At 48.5% G+C, this 25,302-nt stretch overlaps 3 protein-coding genes across 7 annotated transcripts in view; 2 read left to right on the top strand and 1 right to left on the bottom strand.

Moving 5' to 3' along the window:
• Positions 1-5,409: 5,409 nt before the first annotated feature.
• Positions 5,410-15,834, bottom strand: HIF1AN (hypoxia inducible factor 1 subunit alpha inhibitor). 2 transcript variants are annotated; one of them, XM_087766314.1, is made up of 8 exons: positions 15,626-15,830; positions 14,231-14,481; positions 12,785-12,933; positions 10,882-11,027; positions 10,266-10,372; positions 9,804-9,867; positions 9,455-9,565; positions 5,410-8,261 (listed from the first exon to the last, which is right to left on the bottom strand). In XM_087766314.1, the coding sequence occupies exons 1-8, from the start codon at positions 15,794-15,796 to the stop codon at positions 8,217-8,219; spliced, it is 1,044 nt and encodes a 347-aa protein (XP_087622440.1). In that variant the 5' UTR covers positions 15,797-15,830; the 3' UTR covers positions 5,410-8,216. The 2 variants fall into 2 exon arrangements, with proteins under 2 accessions (XP_087622440.1, XP_087622441.1); XM_087766315.1 differs by lacking the exon at positions 5,410-8,261 and adding an exon at positions 8,294-9,368 and having other exon boundaries at positions 15,626-15,834.
• A 2,084-nt stretch (positions 15,835-17,918) lies between these two features.
• Positions 17,919-21,665, top strand: NDUFB8 (NADH:ubiquinone oxidoreductase subunit B8). Its single transcript, XM_087766316.1, has 5 exons — positions 17,919-18,047; positions 18,204-18,330; positions 18,934-19,033; positions 20,578-20,733; positions 21,440-21,665. The coding sequence occupies exons 1-5, from the start codon at positions 17,948-17,950 to the stop codon at positions 21,530-21,532; spliced, it is 576 nt and encodes a 191-aa protein (XP_087622442.1). The 5' UTR covers positions 17,919-17,947; the 3' UTR covers positions 21,533-21,665.
• A 2,281-nt stretch (positions 21,666-23,946) lies between these two features.
• The window catches only part of SEC31B (SEC31 homolog B, COPII component), a 38,570-nt gene continuing 37,214 nt past the window's right edge, over positions 23,947-25,302 (top strand). The window contains exon 1 of one of the 4 annotated variants that reach the window (XM_087764003.1): positions 23,947-24,149. The gene's annotated coding sequence lies outside the window, so the exon portion shown is untranslated. The remainder of the gene's footprint in view (positions 24,150-25,302) is intronic. The other 3 variants (XM_087764000.1, XM_087764001.1, XM_087764002.1) reach the window with 3 other exon arrangements.

A 25,302-nucleotide genomic window follows, 5' to 3' on the forward strand; every position in this document is an offset into this window, starting at 1 on the left:
TCATGACAACATGACAAGTCCAGGTGAACCACGACAGAGACTCAGAGGCAACTTCCTGCACAAAACAAACGGGAGTTTCCCAGGAAGGCTTCCACATCCATCTGCAAAATCATCCCCATTCTTTTTCCCTTGATGATCCCAGCCTGCTCTTCTTTCTTCTCCGACAGCTTTTCCCTCCAGCCACTCTGTTGGAGGCTGATATTTTTCTGAGCAGCCTGATTTCTTCCCGACTGCCTTTGCACCAAAACCAAGATTTGAAGGGGAGCCTGGGGAGAGGGAGGGAGCAAAGTATGACACATTCAAGCTATAGTGAAATGACATATTCATCACAGCTAATGGGGGCCCACATGGCACCCCAACTGGATGCTGCCCCACTGCCCATTTCCCAGCTGGCTCTGCTGGAGTTTCCCCCGCTGCTCCCCTCCCCGTGTTTCTGGTGGTGTCACTCCAAGCGAAGTGGCTGATCTGATTGGCGAGAGAACACGAGGGGTGTCAGAGAAGGTGCTCACAGACATTTCTTGGCCGCCTCAAGGAAATAAAGGCCATCGCCGAGCCTGTCAAAATGATTAATCGCTTACAGGGAATGAGGGGGAGGAGGGAGAGGGAGGGAAAAGGAAGGGGAGGAAGGAGGAGAGAAAGACAGATGGGATGGGGAGAGCTATAAACAAACAGCAAAAGCAGGAGACACAGGATTGCCTCTGTGCTGGGGAGGAGGTGGAAGCAAGGGACCCTAGGCTGTGCTTGGAGTGAACTGATGGCAGATGAACAGGTCCTTCAGAGCCCCTAACTCCACTCGGAGATTCCCACCCCTGCTCACCCCCCAGGTTTGCACCAGCCCCGAACACAGGCTCAAAGAGCACTAAGGTCTGCCCTGCCAGAGCGGCGTCAGACCTGACAGCCCAAGTAACACAGCCCTGCGACTCCCCAGCTCTACAAATCTCTGTAGTTCACATGAGTTGACAGATCAGAAGCTTATTACCTCAAATACCAAGCAAGGCCTTACCACCCCATACCCTCCAGTTCCATAGCCTATAGTGGCTGGCATTTGACCTAAATACCTGCCAGCACCAGTAATTCTTTGCTGCCAGAAGCATTTTACCCCAGTGAAACACAGATGGATAGGAGCAGCTTCTGAGAGACTGTCAAGGGTCCTGGCAGAGGAACCTGGAGCAGCTGAGCTTGGGCAGAATCAGTTCATCACCTGTGGTACTAAGCTCTCCCACAGAAACTACCCCCTTGGATGCTGTTATAACCCCTTGTGCCCTCTCCGTAGGCACAGGGACTGTCCTTTTGTAGAAGCAATGATTTGACCTCACTCCTTTAGCTGCTTTCAGCTCAGCTAGAGTCCTCACACAGCTCACTGCACGAGGCCAGTGGTGCTTAAGCAGCTGAGGGAGCACAGAGCGTGCAGCAGATCTCATGGAATCATAGAATCGTTAAGGCTGGAAAAGACCCTTAAGATCATTGAGTCCAATCATTAACCTATCACTGCCGAGTCCACCACTAAACCATGTCCTTAAGCACCACGTCTACCTGTCTTTTAAATACCTCCAGGGATGGAGACTCAACCACTTGCCTGGGCAGCCTGTTCCAGTGCCTGACTACCCTTTCGGTGAAGAATAATAATAATAATAATATCCAACCTAAACTTCCCCTGGCACAGCTTGAGGCCGTTTCCTCTCATCCTGTCACTTGTTACTAGGGAGAAGAGACCAACCCCCACCTCACTACAACCTCCTTTCAGGTAGCTGCAGAGAGCAATAAGGTCTCCCCTCAGCCTCCTCTTCTCCAGACTAAACAACCCCAGCTCCCTCAGCCGCTCCTCATAAGACTTGTGCTCCAGACCCTTCACCAACTTCGTTGCCCTTCTTTGGACACGCTCCAGCACCTCAATGTCCTTCTTGTAGTGAGGGGCCCAAAACTGAACACAGTACTCGAGGTGCGGCCTTACCAGTATGAAGTAACGGGGTACTGTCACCTCCCTGGTCCTGCGGGCCACACTATTCCTGATACAATCTCGTAACACAGATTACCTGAGTACAGGATAGCATACACTCTCTGCCCTTCCTGGCTTCCCAAGGGGTTTCAAGTCACATCCAAAGGTCCTCCCTGTCAAGGCATTCAATGGCGAACCCTGACTATCCAGGAAAAAACACAATTGAAGGTCCGAGATGAAAGTCATACCTGTGGCTCCTGCCATTCAACACAGTGACATTTCCTACAGCAAGGGCAATATCCTGCTGTGTCAAATTCTGGGCTTTCTCAGGGTTTACAATAATTTTGTGAGGTGAATTCTGACAGCAACCCTAGATCACCACAAGCTGCCTTACCATCCACAAAAAGCATGAGGTACACTCCTCTGAATGTAAACATACATTTAAAACATTGCTGTGAATGAGAAGCAGCCCTCCCCTCACATGTTTAAGAGGGGATAAAAGTCACTACCTGACACATCTCCCCACCCCAAGCAATGTGACCAATGATTGTCCTAACTTCTCTCCTGATGAGCACTGGATGAAAAGCCCTGTTAGATCCTGTCCTGAGTTCCACTGTTCTCTCTTTTGAGTTCCTGTGGTGAACACCACTAGCCACAGGAAGAGGCTGAAAATCCAAGCTGTTTTCATTTGTCTGAGCTCAGAGCCAGCTGGGAATGAGGCAACATGGCTTCAGCTCTCCCCTTTGAAGGTATCTGCTTTGATTTCCAGTCACAGAAAGAATAATCACCCTGACGGAGACCTCCGCCTCAAGTGAATGACCCAGCCTTGCAAAGACAGGAGCTGTCACTGAAATCAATGAATCCAGTAAGCTTAAGTCTTGAGATGCACCAACCAACCTTATACACCCCACAAATGGTCTGTCATCCCCCCTCCCAAGTTATAACTGTTGATCTAATCAGAGGCAGTGTAAACTACACCAAAATGTTTAACCTGACAGGACTTTGAATGACAGCTGTAGGAAAAATAGGTAGCAGATTTCATGTGTACCGATAATTTGATCAAAACCCACAAAACCCAAACAAATGCATATACTGGATTGTGCATGGCTGGATGATGAGCTAAGCCAGCAAATGACAGACACAGAGAAGTCACAACTGCCTTCTTTTATTTACGTGTCATGCAGCCTATCACCCTCGTCTGTGCTCTTGTAGGAAATGACATTATCAGGAAAAGAGCCTGGAACTGCTTTCACGTTGCTCCTCCTAATCTTTCTGCATGCCAGTCAAAGTCCGTGCCTGCTCTCCTCCACACCAGAAACTGCAAGGCTGCATGCAAGGTGTGGGGTAAGAAGACCACAAAAATTTAAGTTGCTTCTGTGTTTTTTGCTAGCAGTTTGTGGCCAGGTGCTGCGAAGGAAGCGCGAGGTGTGGATGGGGCAAGGAGAGGGCTCCAAGATGTGTTCTCTCCCTTACTAAGCAGATAGTTGAGAATTACTGAACAGCATGAGAAGGATTTTGCCTAGCTGCCTTCCCCTGCAAGCTTTCTAGCCAAGCCAAGCCCCTCGCTGCTGCTCCGCACCTAGGCGGAGGGGGCTCTGTAGAGCAAGAGTAGCACTCAGAGTTATGCATCTCATGGACTTCACTGTGGCTCTAGTGGCTGCCTCCATTGTTTGTGGGATATTCTCCCCCCCTTCCCTCCTTCTAACAAAGATTCTGATTAATGATCGCTCATTCCTAATTGTCAAATTTCTTTTCCTTCATCCTGTGTCTAATCACCAGTGACAGAAGCCATTACGCAAATGAGAGCAGACGACTTCCCACAACTGTTCTCGTTGGTAAAAGCCTTGTAATTTAAAGCTCTGATTTGTAGAGGAAAGCTGCGTTTCCCCAAGGCGTCCGGGCATCTGTTCCACTTACACTCCAAGAGCCTCGACTTCCGCTCCCTCCCCCCACAATTAGTCCTCTGCTTGCAACAAATATTTGACTTTGCGAGGCAGTAATTAGAACTTAGTTTGCATGTGTTTGTCACAGTAACAGCATCTCTTTCCCTTTCCTTCTAGGCAGCACCAATGCAGAAAAGTGCACACAGAAGATGGTGACTTCAGGACTTCTCAGGACATTGATGGGAGAGGCGCTGTCTCCAAAACAGGAACGATAGGTGAAGAGCATGAACCAGAGTGCAAGGAAGCTCTCCCCACACATGTGGCAGAAGGGAGGCTTAGAGAAAAGCTCTTTGAAAAAAAACATGTGCAAAGGCAGTTGCTGCTCTGCTTCTAGGGCTGGGACAGCAGCATGGGTTGACCATGCATTAACACAGGCCTGCCAAGAGACTGTCAAGACCCTGAGTGCACTGTCCCTATTCTAGGACTTTAAAGAGCAGTTGGCTATGTTCAAGGTCGGCTTGCTCATTGGCAAGAACTGCTGTAAAGAAAAGAAGCTGTAGTGTCAGCCCAGGCCTGCCTCTCTTTCCCTCAAGAGCTGCTTTGATGCTGAGGGTCTCCCCCTTCACCACCCCCTGCATCGCAGCTATGTCTCATACCTCCTCAACCCCAGCCCTGATCCTGACCTGCTGGCTTTACCTTGGACCTGCTTTATCACTCCAAATTTCCTGGGTGATCACCGAGCTGAGCCCGACCCTGATCACCAAGGGGGTAAAACAATGCATCAGCCTAATGATGCACTCCAACAGTGTGCATCCATGCCTTTCTCTTTCTACGGGAAAGATCCTGCAGCCATGATCTACAAGGATTAAGAGAAAGGTCACTTCTCCTTAGAAAATCTCACTTTTCAAGGAGCAGGGAAATGGGGGAAACAAAAGAGAAGAAAGGTATTATAGAACCTAAGGTAATAAAAGCAAACAAGAAAAAGACTAAAAGTACAAGTGAAAAATCTTGGGAGTCTGATCTGGTTTTCAAATGACACAGTTCTCATACCTGTTTCCTCTGCTTCTCTGCAAAACCTGAGACATTTCTGAGCTTTGTAATGCAGCTGTGCACGTTACCCGAGGCATGTGCACAACAGAAAGACTACAGGATCAGACACAACACTAAGACCACTAAGTTGAGTGGAACAGAAGCAAGTGCGTGTTCAGAGATGATCAACTCAGCAGGCACAGCAGGGAAGGGTAAGCACCCATGGTCACACAAGGCTTTATCCACTTGTCTTTCCTACTCCCTCCACATTCACCCTGACTCCAAGGGCATAAGGAGAAAATGCCAGTTGTGCTACCCCAGGCTCAGACAGCTGTCTCCCTGCTCCCCCCCCCCCCAACATCCCTAATCTCTGTTCAGCTCTTTCCCATTTTATTATACATTAGAAATTTGTTTGGATTTAGCCAACATTTCACTGATGGTTAGATGACAAGATTGCTGTAGAAGTATTACCATAAAATAACCCATGTCTTTATTAGGTAGGGAGGAGTCCACCACCCAAGGCTGCTAACGTACAGCAGAGGTACACAGATGAAGCCTCCCCCAAAAATCTCCTTGACCTAAGTATGGATCGGATAAAGGACGAAATGGAGGACAAGATATCCCAAAGGATAAGCAACTGATAGAACTCATTAGACCTGCTAGTGTAGTTTCACCATTCAGGTCAGCAGGGAGGGGAATTTCTTTACTCCCCAGCAACACTTGCTGTTGAGAGGGTTCAAGGATACCATTTTATTCCCAGCTTTCCTTTCAGGCTTACAGAAGTAGTATGGAGAAATTCTTGAAGACACACAATAATGCAGGTGGTATTGCTCTTTTGAAGGCAGTTCTGGAGACCAGCAGCTTTCACCAGTGAAGAACACAAGCAGAGTTATTAGAAAGACTGAAAGGTACCTTTATACGCACATCTCCTTATGCAGCTCTCCTGTACAGCCACTCACAAAATAAAAGCCACACAGTTCTGTTGTTCAACATTGGTTGTATTTAAGAACTACACTTCAGAAGGTACCGTGTGTTTGTCACACCCCACCCCCTGCACACACACCCCTAGCAGAGAACACACACAGCTTCCCAATACCATGGCAAGGGGCATTGAAAGCACAAGGTGAAAAGGGAAGGGGGGGAGTCAGTCCATCAGTGCATTGTAAATGAGCTTTCACAAAGTCAAGTGCAGCAAAACCTGTTCAGACACTTTAAAAAGTTAGACCTTTGGCAAATAAAGAAAAAAAAAAGGATCCTAAAGTTCTGTAAGTACCATTCTCTCTCCACATGGGATATGAACTCCCACCCTGAGCTTCAAGAGTTGGTGGTGCCTAACGAGTCGTACTAGAGACTACCATGTGCTGAGTAAATAGCACAGAAAGGGGATTTCATTTGAGCATCTTTCAACCAAGGGCACGTGCCCAGGATTCCTGGGAAGGCTTTGCTTTTGGCCAGAGTCAGCAGCTTAGCCTTCTTCCCCACCTGCCCAAAGGCTGAGCACTGATAAGCATCCAGCTGAGTGGCCTTTGTCTGGATCTAACCACAGCTCTGCAGAGCCCGCAACAAGTAACACGGCAGTCAGACTACTCAGTGACATGGACGTATTTCTTAAACAAGGACCCTGCAGCTGCCAATTACACTTCATTTGTTCTGACCTGTAAAGCAGCTAGAAAACTAGCCCCTGGAACCTCCTGTTCGAGAAGGCTTTCACCTTTGTGCAAGACAAGCTCACAGCAGGTGGTGCATGAGCTGTGTCAGCAAAAGATGAGGCCCGAGGCCAAAGACGGAGCGCTCCTTGAGCGGCATGTTCTCAACACATTTATCAGAATTCCATGTCAGAACAAGCCCCGAAGAACAAGGGGGAAAACAATGGGAAGTCTCAACAGAACAAATTCTCCACTATTCTCTGGGATGAGATATATAGGCTATGAAACAGCTTATCCCACCTCTAGCTCTTGGGACCCTTTACAACCACATCAAATATACAAGACCTTTGCACCACTCCCCGAACCAGGGACAGCAGTGCGGCACACCTCATGGAATAAAAAGCCAGCCTCCATACGAGCCTAAGGCTTTTGCATGGAAGAGGAGGAAGAGGAAAGCAAAATGATTTTTCAGAGTGATTGCTGAGGACTCTTAAACAGAGGCTTGTCTGGTTCCTATGCCCTGGTCTTGTCACTTCCTGGCTTGTCATGTCAAGTCCCGGAACACAAAAAGGATCAAGATAAACTTAACCACATTTAAACAGAAAGCCCCAACCTCTTTCACGTGACTGTACAAGGAAGGGAACCACACACTGGCATGGATTTAACTGATGGACAGGAGCCACACAACATCACACAAACATGCGCACCTGTGCGCAGCCACACACGCTTGAGTTCTTGCAGTTTCAGTAAAAAGGGCACTTTCCCGTGTTAGTCCAAGGAGCCAGCACCCCTGGTGGGGAGAAGGGAGGCTCTGTACCTATCTGACACCGCGTTTTGACAGTCTAGCTCGGCACCCCTGGGGAATTTAATTTAAAAATGTGGCTTAATCATTCAAGACTTGGAAAGTGCCCTGGCATTTATGCATCTCCCTTCATAATGCTACATCCCCTTTTAACCACACTGCAGCTTCAGAAAGGCGGGAGAGAAGCCTTCACTCCCCAGAGAAAGCTGTCAGAAAGGAGGTTTATCTAGACTCCTACAACGCAGATGTTATTTGGAGAGCATAGGATTTGGCGCTCACACACTAGATGAATTCACTCTGATATCTACCCTGTACTAAATCCAAAGCATAGATGTCTTAAGTTGAAGAAATTGAATCATTTGTCCAGTTGCTCGTCACACACAGGCCATCTCACATGTTCGTTATACAAAAAGGTGCCAGAGTTGAGCATGGACAGGTCCTCTAACAACAGAGGACTATTAAACCTATCACTTCCCATCTTATATCCACTGCAGGCACCAACACATAAAACCAGCCAGGAGGCCCAAACCCCATGAGGCTGCGGAAACAAGATCACTCCTGGTTCTCCTCCAAGCTCTTCTTCAAATGCCTGAAAATCCTGAGGCAACACATCCAAGTGCCAGAAGCCATGCTCCTTGTTGTGGCAAACAGGGCAGAGGGAGAAAAAACAAGTTAATGAGCATGAATCCAGCTTCCAATAAGTGCAGACTCTTTCTTGGGAGGTTCGGTTAGATGAGAGTGGAGGATGAATGGGGTACTAACGGTTTTGCAGTTCCAGTAGCCCCCTTTATTGTAGCGGGGCAGGGACGGGCCAGGAAACCCATCAGTCTATTAAGTGCTGCGTGCAATACTAGCGCTCAGTATCTTCCATTGCTTGTGAACAAAGCAGCTCCAACATCAGTCACCCGGGCAGCCAGGCATTAGTCATACCGTCCCTTAATCATCATATTCAACAAGGGACCCACCTGTTCAAAGCAAAAACAGATCATTAGCTGGGACAGTTACACAGAAATGGCAGCTGCAGAGCCTGCTCCCCCGGCATCACAACACCTTATGAGCTGAGCGGCCCAGGGCAGAGGATCTCAGTGCACAAACTGAGCCTAAGGTACACCGAATCAGTTTCAAAGTATTTTCTAGATAAAACACCAGGGCACCCTTAGTACATTCTCATTACTCTACCAAAATTGCAGGGTTCTCTGCCAACACCCAACTTTAGTTGTCACCAAAACACTGCATCCACGGTATTTGTTTAAAACTTTTTCACTTCCCACCCCAGATTTGTGATTTCTCAGCAGATGCTCTTAAAAGGAGCCAACAGTCATCAGAGGTTGCTTTTTGCAGGGCAGAGAAGGAACATCCTTACTCATTGAATCCTCTCTGGTCCTTAGGGTCACCTGGAAGGAAGGCTAGGACTGACAATTTTGCTATGGTTTTGTTTTCAGTCGAGACTGCTCCCAGTTCTCAGCATTGCCTGATCACTGAGGGAAGTTCAGCATGCTATGGCAGTAAGATAGTCTCAGGGGAGAGGCATGATCTCACATGAGTGTTAAAGAGGAGTTCCTGCACAGTGGTAAGGGTTACGGACCATGAAAATGGTTCTATTCACATCCACTATTTCCACTTTCAGATCAGCAGGAGACCTTCAAAAGCATACTGTTAGTACTTCAATCTGTTTTTTTGAAATACCAGTTGGTTAAAATTGCAAAGAATTCAGAGATGACCAAGATGTGCGTTAAGGGCGAAGGACATGACTTAATAGAAAAGATTTCCCTTATTTAAAAGATTTGGATTCAACAGGTAAAACAGCTTCGTTTTTTTGGCAAATACTGGGTATTGTTGTTGCACAGAAGGCTAAGGAGAGTTTGGGAGCAACACTTTCCTGGGAGTGCCCAAAGCCAAAGTACACCTTCCCCCACGTACAAGAACAATTACTCCATCGTTTGTAGTGGTCCTCTCCAGAATTATAATTTAAAGAGCTTGCCTTTTTGTAGCCAAGGACCTTCTGAAGACAGCAGGAAGAACCATTCACAGCAACAGAGCAACCCTGCTTTCTCCTACCCTCACTGTGACACCTGCAGAGCCAAATAGTTGGCATCTCGAGTTTTGCATTAAGCCATAACAATTTCGACAGCAGCAACTATACGGTTCTTTTTTGTACCTCTTGTGGATTTCCTAAGGCTTCTCCCAACATCTTCTCAATGTTCCTCATTATCGCCACTTTCTGATGAGCCTTTAATGGATATTCAATTCTCTTTGGGGTTGGGGCACCCTGAAATATCAAAAATAGCTCATCACATGCTTCCTGAATTGGTAGATTATTCCACCTTCTCCCAACCACCCAGTTCTTCACACAGCACTCGAAAGGGAGAAGGTAGCTTTCAGCTTTAAAGCAAAGGATTCAGTGCAATGAAGTTCTCATATTGACAACACATGCTAATACACATCTACCTGAAAAAATCCTCTGGGATAGAGCTGTCGAAGCTCTGCAGGAAGGAGCTTGTACTCACCTTGTACCAGAAGTTCACAGTGATGGTAATCCCCCCGTTCAGGAGAGACTCAATGTGGTGCCACCTGCATGGAAACCGCACAAAAAAGAAGAGAAACTATTGCTGTAGCTTATAGTGAAATACCTTGGATGGATGAGTTCAGACTGCACTAGACAAGCCTTGCCCTATACTTCCATCATCAAGACCTCAGAACTTCTGGAGAGCTCTCCTTATTTAAATGCAGATCCTTTTCTTGCACACGTTAGTGGAGTACTCGCACAATAATGTAGTGTCAGCAAGAATTACCACTCCCATCCAACAGATAGGAAGTAGCAGCAGATTGGCCCAAGATATCACAGAAAATATCATACTTGCTGGAGAAGTCAAAACAAAATTCTCTTAAGAGCCAATCCAACACTTGAAGTAGATGACCTTTTAACCCTCTGTTTGCTGGTCACTGTGCAGTGCCACCATCCTTCTTACCAGTACATAGGTATGTATAGCACATCCCCTGGACCCACCACCGTTTCATAGCCAACCACGCTCCGGAAGTTCGGAAACTTCTCATAGTCAGGATTGTCAAAGTCCACCTAACGGAAGAAAACATTAAGAAACTCAGAAGAACGTCCTGCAATGACAGTCCTCAGTACTGGCTCTCAGTATCAAATCCTCCTGATCTTCCCTACATGGCTTTTACATTCCCATTTGTGTCTTAACTCCATTGCAAGGTCCGGCAGTACCCTCAAAGTACCACCAACTTAGACAGGAGTCCTGCAATTTGTCTCTGAGCAAATCCATGTTTGACCAAGTGATCAATGAAACAGAACAGAGAAGGCAGCAACTGCAGCCCAGTTGTGCTATCAGTAAGGAGATGTTTACAGCCCTAGCACTTGCAGGTCAGGACCAGACACGAACAGAAACACCACCAGTCCCTTCATCTGCTCTCAATGTATTCAACAGTTAACAAATCTGAACACAGGTTTTGCAGAAGCTCAGCAACTGGTATGCACCTTTGATTTCAGTGCAGCTTCCTCCCACCTTGCATCTTCACACACACCCGATTTTGGCATGGAGCAGAGAACAGATCTGCTACTCTCACCTGGCTCTGTCTGTCGCATGGATGGTGCACAGGATAAGGGTAGAGGCATTCAAACTGATCAGGAGGGAACAGGATACACCTCTTGTAACCCTTAATCTGAGCAAAGAAGTTCTGCTGCTCATCATAATGAGCTGGTGTCACATTCCCTACACAGAGAGAAAAGACGATAATAAGGACACTCTCACATACAGGTATGAAAGACAGAAGCAAGTTATATTCCTTGCTGAAGACAGTAAATACACTCCCACATATTCAGAAAACTAACCAAGGAAAATGACCGTAGGAATGTTACAAACTAATCACTGTATCAGTCAGCCTTTATTGAGCAGTTGCTATCCCACTTAATTTCCTTTCTAAATCCTTATTCAGCAACTTATGCTCTACAGGATTAGGATTTCCAGCTCGTTTCCATGAACAGCAGATGGTGAATGTTGACAGGAAGCTTTTTCATAAAACTGTTTAGATGACAAGTTGTGGAATGGACTTTCAAAAATTATTAGTCTAGAGAAAAGGAGTCCAATAGTCTGATTTTGAGGAAAGTCCTAGTAGTTTTGCAAGAAAACAAGTAAACAAATCTCTTTGTCACTGAGGCTCCCAATAGGACCTCTTCAGTCTGATTAACAGTTACGAAGCTTGACTGTCACCACTAGATCTTAAATTTAATCAAATATTTAAATACAGTGGGTCTTTTTGTACCCCTCACAACTAAGTTTTTCAGGCTGTTTGCCAATTCAGATATTACTCTTTTAGCTTGCTTTATATATATTTTCACTAAAGAGAATTAAGATAACAGTTAACCCCATAACTTCATTAAACAGATCATACAATCACATGCTCCTGTGAAGACACTGCTTTTTCTAGCACACACTGGTTCAAGACAGTTCCTTGGTTCTTGTGCATAACCTGTTGATAACAGGATCTTAGTGATCATATTATGACCTGTAGGGAAGTGTTGGTGCTGCGCTTTTACAGGAAGTTCTCTTCTCTCAGCTAGTAAAACAAGTGGCAAACTACTGTAAGTTGAGCATGACTTGTTGCAAAGGGGAAAAAACATCTGCTGTCAGAACTGAACAGCCATGAATTACCAAGTAATGATAATTGGACAATTATAATTGGATGTGACAGCCATGTTGATTATAGGCCATCCCACTCACAAAACTGTGTATATTCCTTGCCCAGTCATTGAGATTACTGTCTACTAGAATGCTCTCCTCTTCAACAGCGTAGTAGTACCTCTATCTTCTAAGGCACCTGCCTATGAGTCAGTCTCCACATGGATTTGGAATTCCACTCTATCCCAAATATTTTTAGGATTTATCCATTTTCAAGTTCTCCAGTGCCCTCTAACCTTCCAAGAAGAAATTCAGCTCTTAATTGAAAAATAATTCCTCCCCACAGTGTACCAGCTCAAATAAGAACAAATGCTTTACAGAATAATCAACATTTCCTCCTGGGTAGACATTGGACATGCTAAGGAAAGCCCAGAAGACTAATGTTGCTCAACTTGCAAACCCTTTTGCACTGTAAATCTGCAGACTCTGAGCATTTTAAATCTATAGCATCTGAAGCATTCAAACAATAAATATGTCTCAGAATATGATTAGCAATTACTGAAAACACAGGCCAACCAGCATCACACAGAGCCCTTCCACGAGCAGATTACATCCAGGCATTCACAGTACGTCCCTGGGGAAACACAGGCTATTCCTTGGTCGTTTCCTCTCTATGACCCAAGTTAAGTTGTGAGAAGAGTCCCCTCCCAACACAGAGCTTTAAACTGCCTGCTCTGAAGGAACGCTTAGAACCTAGTGGAAAATCCATTTGAAAGACGTTCTGGAACTGAAATACAGAACTGCTGACGGAATTTTCTCCCCTTCTCCTCCAGTCAGAGAAGACTGCTTACCTTCCATGCCAATAAGAAGCAAGTTGGAAGTCAGTTGACCCCAGCCACGTTTCCCTTGCTGCTTGTTAATCCAGTTCCAGTTGAAGCCAAGGAAATCCACCACAATCTTCCTTCCAACTGTGTCATTCAGGGTTTGCTGCAGATATAGCCTGTATTTTCCCAGGAGACAAGCAGAAATCAAGTATTAAGCTTTGTCATGAATATAAAGACATATCTCTGCATCTCTTCAGAAAGATTTCAAAACAAAGAGACATAATTCCTAGAGATCCCCTTCTGTCACCACACACCATAAACACCTGTGGAAGGAAACAGTTTCAAAAAGTCCCCAAACTTTGCTGAAAGATTTCCTGGTACAGAAGGGAACAGAACTCAGTTCTGCTTGAACAATCACAAGGGAAAAAGAGAATTTTAGAGCAAGAACAACCCTCTCACGGCGCAGGAGGAGGAAACTGTAAACAGACTGGCCACTATCAAATAACAAAAACACTCATGAATAATCCCCAGATAAATGCCACCACTCTAGCTCACCTGCGATAAGAGTTACCTCTTCTACTAGAAGCGCGTGAGAGCAAAAAAGGGCTCAGGAAACCCAGCACATTTCACTATTAAGTTACTTTAAAGCCACGCTTACATTTGTACGTAGAGGATCAGAGGAATCAAACATATGTATTAACAACTGCAGCATTACAGACTACTGTCTGCAATACTGGAAGAAAAATGCATTTTTAAGCTCAAAGACTGCCTTCTCTCTTGGAAAAAGCACACCCAAAGCTGAGAAAGAAGAGAAAGGCATGGACAACAAGTGGACGCATACACAGAGTTGCTTCCAATTAAGGCACAATTAAGCATGCATAAGTCCTTTTGGAGGGCTGGTGACTGATAAAATTAACTGAGGGTTTAAGTACAGTTGCTAATAGTTAAATACAGTTGCTAATTCTATATAAACATGAAGCTCCTCTCAGTAACTTACAGCTCTGTTAGTGGTGTAGGCGATCATCACCAACAAATACACGCATGCACATATGCAACCTTTTCTCATCTTTCTGAAAGAGGGTTAGCACCAGCTACCTTGGTATTCTGTAAAAAAGGCTGAGTACTATAGCCTGTACCTTGTAATCAGATAACTAAGCTCCTCTACCAATACCATAGTCTGCCAAAAGAAAGTGAAGCTTAAAGCTTTCTCTATCCAAACCCTGCCTCGGACAGAGCAGAAAAAAAACCAAAACACCAGCCTCTGCAGCCACTGTGAACAGTTTGATTAACTAATGGTACGACTTTTTTTAATCAGGTAACAAGGCTGCTGTGAAGTAGCAGCCCTGCAGGAAAAGCAGGGCTATAAAAAAAACATGAGAAGTTTGAGAGGTTTTAATGATCAACACTCACTGAAGAGAAACTTACCCCCTACTTAGACCTGCAGTAATGGAGAAACTTCCACATATCACCTACCTCTCAGCACTCCCTTTTTGTTGTATTTCTTTGAGTCTGTCCACAAACTCAGCAAACTTCATCTCTTCCCTGCTCGACTTGGGTTTGAAGTTCTTAAAATTGGCCATCTTCTTCTCATCGTAGTACAGAAACTTGTGTGTGCTGGCACTATACACTGAGAAGTCCCCGTTGCCAATGTTTTCCTGGAGGTAGTCCAGGTCCCATTTCAGAGCAGGATAAACCAGGTTCGTATCTGTCAGCACCACCGGCTCCTGGACAGAAACAGGAAGTTTATTGATTCAACGACCTGTTGAACTTGAGAATGATCACATTTGTTACTGCAATCACACAAACTCTCTTTCAAAAAAGGGAATTGGAAAAGGCATTCAGAGTAATCGCATACCTTGGCCTGGGGAGAAAAACAAGCAAAACATTACAGGAAGTTTTAAGAAAGTGGTGGCCTGTTCCTACAGCAAGCTCCTGGTAGCAATAGGACAGATTCCGCTATCTACTTAGCTAATCTCTAACACATGGGGTTAGACGAACACTGGCTGGGAACAGTTTTAGGCCTACTTGGTCCTGCCACGTAGCAAGAAGACACAGTAGATTCTGTCTGGTCACTTTCAACCTCAGCTATGAAGGGGTAAGTGCTGGCAGAAAGATACCTCTGAATCCAGAAACAGAGATAGCACTCATCCCTTTTCTCAGAGGATTGCAGATAGTGTTCAGCCGTCGAAAAACTGAGACTACCTCATCTCTTCTACACCAAAAAAAGAACCGCTACAAAAGGAAGACAAAGGACATCACTCATCTCCTCACCTATAAACAGCAAGCAACCTAAACAAGAATGACAGTGGCTGTGTTTCCAAGCTGTGCATGCACAACTTCCCGTCTTGCAGGCTTGCTTTAAAAAACAAAACAAACAAGCAACTAGCAATCCTACCAAAACTAGATTGAGCTTGTCCAGAACCAATACAACAGCCACTATTACAAGGCAACCTTCACATCTGCGGCCATTCTCAGTTACAAAATAACGAACGTGTGCCCGTGGTTTCACACAACATTTCCACGATTTCCATCCGGACAACAAAGCACTTAGAGCAAACGTTTCCCGCAAATTTCACAACTCAACACTGTGGCACCGGGAAAAAATGTCCACTACAACTAAGAGGAACGGGACAGCGGCAACCACCAAGCCCGGAGGGACAGAGCCAGGCGGGGAGGTGAGCGCACCCGGGACGGCACCAGGAGCCGGGAGAGCCCCGCGCCCTGCGAGCAGCTCTGCAGGCCCTGCTCTGCCCGGCCTGGCGGTAGGGCTGGCAGCCCCCACGCCGCGAAGCACAAGCCCCCCGACCCCGCCGCAGCCCCCGGGTCGGGCCGGGCCGAGCCGGGTCAGGCCGCCACTGCCCACCGCACCTCGTTCTCGATGAGCTCCTCGGCGCGGGGGTCGCTGTGGCTGAGCCGCGGGATGGGCCGCGTCTCGAAAGAGTAATGACGGAACTGGGAGTCGCTCCAGCCGGGTCCTGCCGCTACTGCCGGGCCCTCCCGGCAGCCCGCGGCCGCCGCCGAGGAGGAGGCCGCCGCCATCACCGCCTCCACCCCAGAACCCGGAACTAGAAAGTCGGAAGCGGAAGTTTCCCGCCCATGGCAACGCCGGAAGCGAAGGGAGAAGGGGGGGCAGCGGGGCACCATGGAGAGGGCGGGAGGGAGAGGCGGCGGCGGCGAGCAGCGCCCCCGCGCGGGGGGAGGTTGAGGGCGGCCTCTGCTGCCCTCCGCGCTTTGGCCCTTTTCCAAGGAATTTGGAGCTGGGAGCGCGGGCGGGGAAGCTCGCGCTGCCTGCGCTCCGCTGCCGGCCCCGTCCCCCGGGGTGGCCGGTGGCTGAGGGGGCGCGGGGCTGCCGCCGCGCCCCCAACGAGAACGGCAAACTGCCCGCCGGCCCCCGGCGGGAAACGTGCAGCCGTGCTTCGTGCCTGAAAACGAGGAGTTGAATTAACACTTGCTACAGGAAAAAATATGTAGCGCTGCTCAGTGTGACCAGCCTCTGCCTTTCGATCGTGAGCAGACATCGTGTGACTGCGTCGTTTTAGCGAGATTTCATGAGCTGCGTGCCTAGGGCCAGAGCCATTGAATTTTTTTCGTAGTGTATGTTTGAGACAAAGTCTACATTTTGCTTTTAATCTGGACGCAGCAAGAACGATGATTGCTCTTTCCCAAGAATGAGTGCCACATGAGGCATCAGCTCTTGAGAAAGTGTTGGTCTCTGGCATTCGGTGGTTTCCATCTTACAGTAGATGGATTTGCTGTTCTGGCTGCGTAGGGCTTCGCCTTCATGAGAATAATGAAACCTATTTTCCTCTGTCCTTCCAAAACTTACTAATATGCTTAGTTTCTAGGAAAATGAGTGCCCCCCCACCCTTTAAATCAACAGCAGTACTCCTGTACAGGTTAAGAAAAATTTTTACAACGTATTTGCAAACATATTTGGGTGCTTAGGAAGCTTGAGCCACATCTGTGGAAGATTCAAGCATCAAGCCAGAAGGTAAATACCCAGCGGTGAAGAGCCGATGTAAGGAGCAGCTGACCACGAGCCGAGCCTGCAGCGAGGTCTGAGCCCAGACCGACGGCGCGGCTGGGAACCGCGGGTCTCCGACGCGACGCTGCTGTCCCCACTGCGACACTGCTGTCCCCAGAGTGCTGCACGCTGCAGAGGGGGGGCGGGCACCCAGCGCTGCTCCACGGAAAACGCCAGCAGCCCCTGCACTGGAGGGCTGGGCTCTGAGTTAGTAACATTATGAAATAACTAATTGACATACTAACTTCACTACACACTGGGTTGTAAGGGAGCTGGCTGAATTAAGACATCGTCCCTAAAATGACACAACAAGGCCTTTCTTTCGGATAAGTGAAAGGATCTTCTCCTAGCCTGCGACAGTGCCCCTACCTCAGGCACGCTGCATCTCAGATGTATTTTTGTGGTTCATCACTCTCTTCATTCAATTAGTAGGTTTACAATTAATGTTGTTATTAGAAGGAATGGCTTTAATGACAAATTGTCCATGATAGTTTTTGATCTGCAAAGGTTTATAATGTAGATCGTTATAGAGACATTACCCATTACGGCTGATGTGAATAACTGAAGGAAAATGAGTTCAACTACCACAGAGTTTACATAATGAAGTAAACTGCAAAATCCTTTAATGCTCATATCGATTTTATCTACAATAATATATCGCTTACGTTTGAAGAATAGCATCACTAAATTAATATGCGGTTTCAGCTGTTCGCGTTTCTCTGGCTCCACGGAGATAAGATGATTACATTCGGGTATTAACATTAATAATATTGATACTGATACAAAGAAGGCAATTTGCATAACGCCGCCAGCCACGGCATCGATCCGATTGAGCATCGACCCGGCTGCTCCGCAGGAGGCTGCCCTGCGTCTGGCAGGTAATACCTGCCATAAATTCCCATTACCCCGCTTCAGACGATGACAGCCAGAGCGAAATATTGCGCTGATGCCCCTTCCGTCCATTAGCTCTTATGTCAATATTATAATAACAGCGGCTGATTAATTAATGCCCTGGACGGGGTGGGGGGGGGGTTGTACCCTGCAGCGCAGGCGGGGGCCGGGTCGCCCCGCCCTAGCCCCGCCCCCGCGCTAGCCCCGCCCCCGAGCTAGTCCCGCCCCTTGTGTCCCTACCGGCCACCGTCGGCCGCGCCTGCGCGGTGGAGGCGATGGCGGCGGCCGGTCTCCGCGGTGTCCTCTGGCAGCGGGCGGCCGCCCGGCTGTGGGCGGCGCGGGCCGCCGCGGCGGTGCCCCCGGGGGCGCGGGCGGGTGAGCGGGGGGGCTCGGCCGGCGGCGGGGCGGGTGTCGTTGGGGCGGTGGGCCGGTGACTGCGGGGCCGGGGCGTGAGGGCGGCGCAATCTCCCCGGCCTGGCCGCGGCCGCCGGCGGGGCCCGCGCCCACTCTGCCGTGTTGCTCTGCCGCCAGCCTCGGAGATGTCCAAGGACCTGATGCCCGGGCCGTACCCCCGCACAGCGGAGGAGCGGGCAGCTGCCGCAAAGAAGTACAACATGCGGGTGGAAGACTACGAGCCCTACCCCGACGACGGCTTTGGGTGAGCTGGGGGGTCCGGTGCCCCTGCAGCCGGGGAGCAGGCCGAGGCCGGCCCCTCCCGGCTTGGTGGGGGGCGGCTGCAGGCTGGTAGTCTCCGTTGAACGCCTGGAGGTGCTGTGAGCTTAGAGCTCACCTCAGTGTTTTAAAACAGAAACAAAGGGAATGAGTTGGAGGCCTGTGTGCATAAAACGCTGTATGAGAGACTTCGTATGCTGTTGTGACGCGAGGCTAAGAGGGATGAACAGAGAGCCACCTCTGGGATAAAGATTTCAGGAGATGTTTACATGTTGGGGAGTACTTTGACATGTGCCAAATGCTAGACAACTAGGGTTCTGTGTTTCAGTTAAGCTTGCATTTTCTTCCAGCTAGTGTAGCCCAAAAAGACCCCTTTGAGGAACGCTATTTGTTATGACTGGTATCACGGTGACGATTGTTGTGCTAGTTGCATGTATGCATTTAAAAATGTATAGACATAGGAGCTATAAAAACAAAGTAATGTTTAAGTCTTCCATTTCCATAGGCCTGTCCTATAGTGTCTCCTACAAAATGTGTCTACATTAATACAGATTTCTTGTATGTTTGGTTTTTTGTCTGTTTCTCACAGGTATGGTGACTATCCCAAGCTCCCTAACAAGTCTCTTCATGAGAGAGACCCCTGGTACCAGTGGGACCAGCCGGACATGAGGCATAACTGGGGAGAGCCGGTAGGAATGCTAGTGCTCTCTGTTTAATTCTTTGTGTAATTGCATCCCCAAGTGCAAGTGTGTGTTGCCTGTGCCAGCAGGGACAGTCAGTTGGAGGGAAACTTAGGCTATGGCCATCAGGGTAAATATTTTGAAAGTGCTGAGGAGTGTTAACATCTTATTACATATGAAGAGAGAGACTTTACAAACTTCAGTTTCTGTGTAGGAATAGGAAAGTCTCATCCGTTTTCTTTGCCTGATCTGACTCAGTAGAGAGCTTAGTTCGGAATCATTTAGCAAAGAAGCCATCATTTGACCAAAGTCCTTTCAGTACAATGGAAGTAGCTGTTGCTGCTTTATTACTCCAGGGTTGTTTGGGAATACAAATAAGGAGGTTTTCTCTGAAGAAAGTTTGCAAGATATCCTTAAGAAAAATGGATGATTAGAGCACCTGTGTTAACTTTCAGAATCTAAGTTCCTCAAGCTCCTTGTCAGGAGTAACTTTTCAGTTAGTGCATGGTTGTCGTGTGAATGACCGCAATCTAACTGTGATTGCTGAACTTGGTAATTGACTTGAGCTCTCCTTACTGAAAGCAGAGATTATGTAAGCATGTGTATGTAATATATCATAATATAAACATGCCAGAGCATCATAGCACGTGTACCACAGTAAAGTGCATGTTGTGGTGACTGTAGAAGCATGTGAAAAAACCCATGGTGGTTCTGTGTTCTTGTGGTGCTGTGTACAGGAAGGTTTGTATAGGTACCCTTGCACGTGGGGTTGGCAGTGGGGGACCAAGTGGAATATACTGGTGTGTTCCAGGTGTCAGCAGATGCCTCTGTTTAGGCAGCTGAATTCTGCTCAGTCTGGCGCTTTGGGTTTGATAGCAAATGGCTCTGTGTGCAAAGGGGAAAGCTGGGGAGCTAGAGGCAGTACTTGAGCTGCAAATTAATGAGTTCTCTGCTTTCGTTAATGTGAAAGAAGACTATAGGCAGAACATGCTTGGGACTTCCCTATGTATACTTCAAGGCAGAAGCTTAAATGCCCTTCTGCTTCAATCAGGAAGGGCATTAGCTTGCTACCAGCCCTGCTCTTGTCATGGAGTAACAGCGGCAGGTGCTCTACCTGTTTTGAGGAACCAGCCTCCAAGTGGCAGGTAGTTGCTGCTTTGTTTGAAATAACACTGCTGCTTCTGTTTGGGTATGTGACTGAACATCCATAAATGAGGGTACCGATTTATACCATGCCTTTTCAACAGTGCTGGGGAACAAATCTAAGGTGGAGTGATTATGCATATAAATAAAAGCTGCTGCTATCCTATAATTAAGCATATTGTCTGATATAAGCATAGGATGGAATTTGGAGTCCTGAGTTTTACTGTAAGTGACAACTTGCTGTGACTGTAGGTAAATCACTTATCTCCTCTGTGGCTGTATCTCCACTTGCGAGGTGGAGATGAAACAGCTGCTGGCAGTTTTGTGAATGCTGTAAAGCACTTTTTCCATTGGTAAAAGCAGCTCAAGCACTGTTGGTAAATGTGCAGCCATTTTCCTTTGTTCTTTAGATGCACTGGGACTTTGACATGTATATTCGGAACCGTGTGGATACATCCCCCACTCCAGTTCCCTGGCACACCATGCGCAAACACTTCCTTGTCTTTTTGAGTACCATGCTGATCATGTTTGGTCTTGGAGAGATCTATCCATCTTACAGGCCTGTGGTGAGTGACACCCTTGGGTGAAGGGAGGGAAAGTAGCTCTGTTTCTTGTCACTGTCGATGCCCAGAAGAGTGGTTTTGCTGAAGCTGAGTGATGCATGTGAATGTAAAACCTTGCTGCTGGCAGGGCGTGGGCCAAAGGATGTCCTGTGGCCTCATCCAGCTTGAGTTGCTCTGTTGATTGGCTTGTCTTGGCTCACAGGTTCTGTTTCATAGTGAGCAGTTCCTGTTCACAGGGAACTAATTTTAAGCTATGCTTCTTATAGTGTCCCTTCTTTGGTCTAGGTATTCTCCTTCCCTGTGTGCATCTGTTCGAGGGAGATGCTTTATCTCTTCTCTTGCCCTGTGTTTTTAGTTATGTCTCATGATCTGGATCATTTGGAATGTACTTCTGAAAAATACATCTGGATACACAAACAGCTTTTGCAATATATTATTCTCATGCTGTGAGATCAACTGTTGGTTAAGATTAAATGCAAGACTACCTTGATGTTTCTGTTAAAGGACATGGGTTTATACAAAGAACTCTGTCTCTGAATTTACTTTCCTTGTACTGTAATATTCCTGCTGAAGCACTTAAGAAATAGAAATTTAAGTTGTGACAAGCCTTGATTTGGGTGGGGGTGGGATGGGATGAGGCATTTTCCCCTTACCCCTTCATTTGCTTGGTGAATGTGGTGAATTTGCCACTCTTTGTCTCTCCTTGTAGGGACCGAAGCAATATCCCTTCAATGACCTGTATCTGGAGAAAGGAGGAGACCCCAATAAAGAACCACCAGTGGTGACGCACTATGAAATCTGAAAGTCGTTGAAGTTTCTCCTGTGTCAGCTCCGCTGGGGATGGCATCTTCTCTACTGTTCACTGTGGCATATGTTAACGCTTGTTCTTCAACATTCAGTCATTAACTGCAGTGAAATATGTTGATGATACCTACTGTGCTAGTTGTCTTGTGTTGGTTTGAGAAGGCTGAACAATCGCCGATGAAATTGAATGACCTTCGCCATTTTTCTAAACGGGCTAGTATCTGTGGGACAAAGTTCTGAGTGCAGTTCTAGGACTGCTCTTAGTTTATGTACCTTGTGCACAGATGTTCCTTAGCTAAGCCTGTTTATGTAAGAGATATTGCCTGTTACCAAGTGGCTTACTGCAGGTGCCGCTTGGAGTTGAACTAGAGTGTCATCATGTAATGCGAAATGACAGGCAGAACCAGACTGGCAAGTGCCAGCGCTTGGGAGTCTCATACCATGTGAGTAACTGTCCGTCCATACTGGGATTTGGCTTTCATCTCGTCCTGGTCTAGATGCCCTCTTAACCGGAGCTTGCATGACCGGTAGGGAGCACTAGTGAGGCCCAGAGCCTTGCAGTGAATAGCTTGATGCTGACAGCAGAGCTGTGGACAGCAGCGGTAAGAAAAGGCTAATGAGCAAGTCCAGCTCTGGGCAGACCTGTTCTGCTGCGCCTGGGCTTTGGTCCAAGAGCACAGATGCCCAAGTTGTTCCTGTATGGTCTGAGCTCATCCACCAGGGTTGGAGTTACATCTGACCCATGAAGTCTGTCCGTCTTGCTGCAAACCACTGGTCTAGGGCCTCCTATGCCTTCATCAGCAGTTTGCTTGGGAAAGTTATATCTACAGTTTTATTAAACTCCTAGATTTTTCCAGCTCCACTCTTCCCTTAATGTAGGTTTTTCCCCTTGTTACTGGAGGAGACAGTACCTTCAGTACTGATTTACAGTGACAGTTCTCTCAACTCCCCTGTGCTACGTCTTCGACCCTGCTGTTTGGCTGCAGGAGTGGGTGATCACAGAAGGCCAAGGGCTTGGGCTCTTTGGGGTGCTTTCTATAAACTGGATGCTGTGCCCTGCTCTCGACACCCTGTCATGACTCATAGTTTTGTCCTTTAAGAGAACCAGGTATTTGAAGACAGTGATTCACGATTTTTCAATCTATAAAGATTTTTAACCCCAGATTCTAAAGGGCAGTTAGCTTGATCCCTGTGTAGGGGTTTCTATAAGGGTGTATGTTCAAGGGAATTACATGATTGCATGCTAGGACATACAAATATGTATGTGTAAAAAAAAACCTAACCTCTTCGGAGGTGCTGAACAGTCACCATTCCTGCTGGCTTTTGTAAGCTGTCACCTTCTCTTCTAGTTACAGAAATGCTTACTTTTAAATTACAGACAATGGTGTTTTACCCCAGAAGGGTTTTTAAGAGTTATTTTTTGAGCTGTGTGGACCTTGAAACTGAATTCTGTTACAAAGTGTTATGCAGGGGAAAACACTCCTTAGTGTTACTTGAGTAAGAATCACCATTCCACAGCAGTTATGTGACAGCACTGTATAGAATGTTGTGAGAGTTTTACGTAAGAGTCTTCAAGTAAAACGCAAATGATCAGAGCAGTAATAGGACCTTACCTGGGTGTATGTAAAATGATAATGCAGTGGTTGCACAGCGGCAGGTTGGGGCCCATCCGGCGCGTTGTACAGCATGCCCTGCAGCTGCCCTGCCCCAGCCGTGTTCGCTGCCTCCTCCTTTGGGGAGTTTCACACCCAGTCTGTGTCTAACCAGTAACTTAATGATGCTTTTCTTCATGGGGAAGGCATAATGGGTTGGGTAGAGAATATGGCTGAGAAATCCTTAAAAATGGGGTTTGTAGTGTTGGCAAATTTTCTCAAAACAGGAGAGAGGGGAGGGAAGAAGGTTTTGGGCCCGTATGCTTTTTTTTTTTTTTTTTTTCCTGGCCACTAAAATGCTTTTGGGAAAATATATTCCTAAGCCGTGCGCCTTTGCCTTCTGCATGCCCTCTCAGGTAGGCTTAGGTCTGTAGCTGAGGCCAAGTTCTTCTGAGGGGGGTGGCCTCAGAGGCAGAGGACCCCGGCTGCAGCTATGCTGTTCCCTGGCCTACAGCATGAGCCATTTCGGGCGAGCGGATGGAGCAAATTCAAGTATCTTTAAGACAGGAAAGGTGCTCGGGAGCCCCGTGCCGAGCCCCGGCGGCTGCTGAGGCCCCCGCTCGTGGCGCCGCGGCTGAGGAAGAGAAGCCCCGCACCCGGCCTGGAGGCGGAAAGCAGCGCCCCGCCCCCGCTTTCGGGACACACCCGAGGGGCGGTGGCGGCCGAACCCCCAAGGGGACCGGCTCCCGCACCCTCGGCGGCGGTGGCAGCTCCCTCCCAGCGCGGCGACCCCGGGGCCGTCAGCGGTACCGCAGCGGCGAGAGCTCCCGCCGCCGCCTCAGGCTGGCAACTGCGCAGGCGCGGCGGGGCGGGCTGGGCGCGCTCCCCCGGCGGGGGCGGGGCCACGAGGGGCGCTGCGCGGGCGGGGGCTTTTCGGCTCCCGGCGGCCACCGTCGCGAGGGCTCCGCTGCGGGAGCCGTTCGGGCTTGGGTCGGCGGCGCGGCGGGGACGGCCAGAGAGCCGGTAAGGGCCGCCGCCCGCCTCCCCTCCCTCCCCCTGCCGCCTCCGCTCCGCTCGCCCTGAGGCGAGCGGCTGCTCCTGCCCCGGCCCTCGCGCCCCTCAGCCCCGCCACCGGGGGCAGGGGCCCGAGAGCCGCCCCCGGCCCGGCCCGGCCCGGCCCGGCCCCGCCCCGCCTGCGGCGCCCCTGCCCTGCCGCGCCCCGGGGCCGGGCCCCTCGCCCCCGTCCACCCCCGGCCCAGGCCTGCTTTGCTACCCTGCCCGCCCCGGTGTCGCCGTGCCGGCTCCGTCCCCGGGTCCCGCGGCTCCGTCCCCGCCCCGGGAGCCCCGCGGCTTGTTTCCCCTCCGCCGGCGGGCCGGCTTCTGGGCTGCGGCAGGCGGGGAGCGCCTGGGGGGAGCTAAGCGGTTTGACCTGGGCCGCGGAGAGGCCTCTGGCGTAGCCGAGAGCCTGTCTGTGACACCCGGTGTCCGAGGTCAATGCTTTCTTCCTAGACCTCCCCTCTTTCTTGCTCTCACACAGTGTAATGCTGTTGTGCGGAGTGAGCTGACTAGATACCTGTATGCGCACTCCCATCTCTACAGGGCTGTGGCACTTAGCAACAGCTTTTGAAAGTGCTCAGAGCACAAGAAGTTTCTTCATGTACCACGGAAGCTGTCATGGAGGAATGTGCTGAGCCCTGCCCTGCAACAACCCCACCTTGCAAACACCAACGATTAGCTGAGATTAGTGTCTCTGTGCCTTCTGTAATCGGTTTAAAATAAGCACTTAGGAGAACAGCCTGGCTATAGGTTGTTGGGGAGCTGCGAAAAGGAGAGCGTCAGAGCGATGCAAAGGGAAGGGGCAGTACAGAGACTTTAAACTGATGCTGGGGTGTGGAGACTGTAGGACGGTTTGTTTCTTAACCATTGTGTCATGGCTGAGAGGCCTTTTTCAATTCTTAGGGTGGCTGCTTGTCACCTGGGTGACCTTGGACAAGTCTTTTCTGTTCTGCCCAAGTTTCGCCTTTAGCTAAGGGGGGGGGTCAGGCTATCAGCTCCCTTTTGTGCTGTGCTGGAAGTCCAGTATCGGCAGGGACTGTTCAAAGAGGTATGGTTGGGTGCCCAGTGGCAGGAGGAGGATTGGAAAAGTCAGTAGGAGGGACTTCTGATTGACAGTATT

Source organism: Nipponia nippon, unplaced genomic scaffold, assembly GCF_047370975.1.
Source record: "Nipponia nippon isolate SJK-2023a ecotype South Korea unplaced genomic scaffold, ASM4737097v1 scaffold_3, whole genome shotgun sequence".
In the NCBI taxonomy this organism is placed as follows: domain Eukaryota; kingdom Metazoa; phylum Chordata; class Aves; order Pelecaniformes; family Threskiornithidae; genus Nipponia; species Nipponia nippon.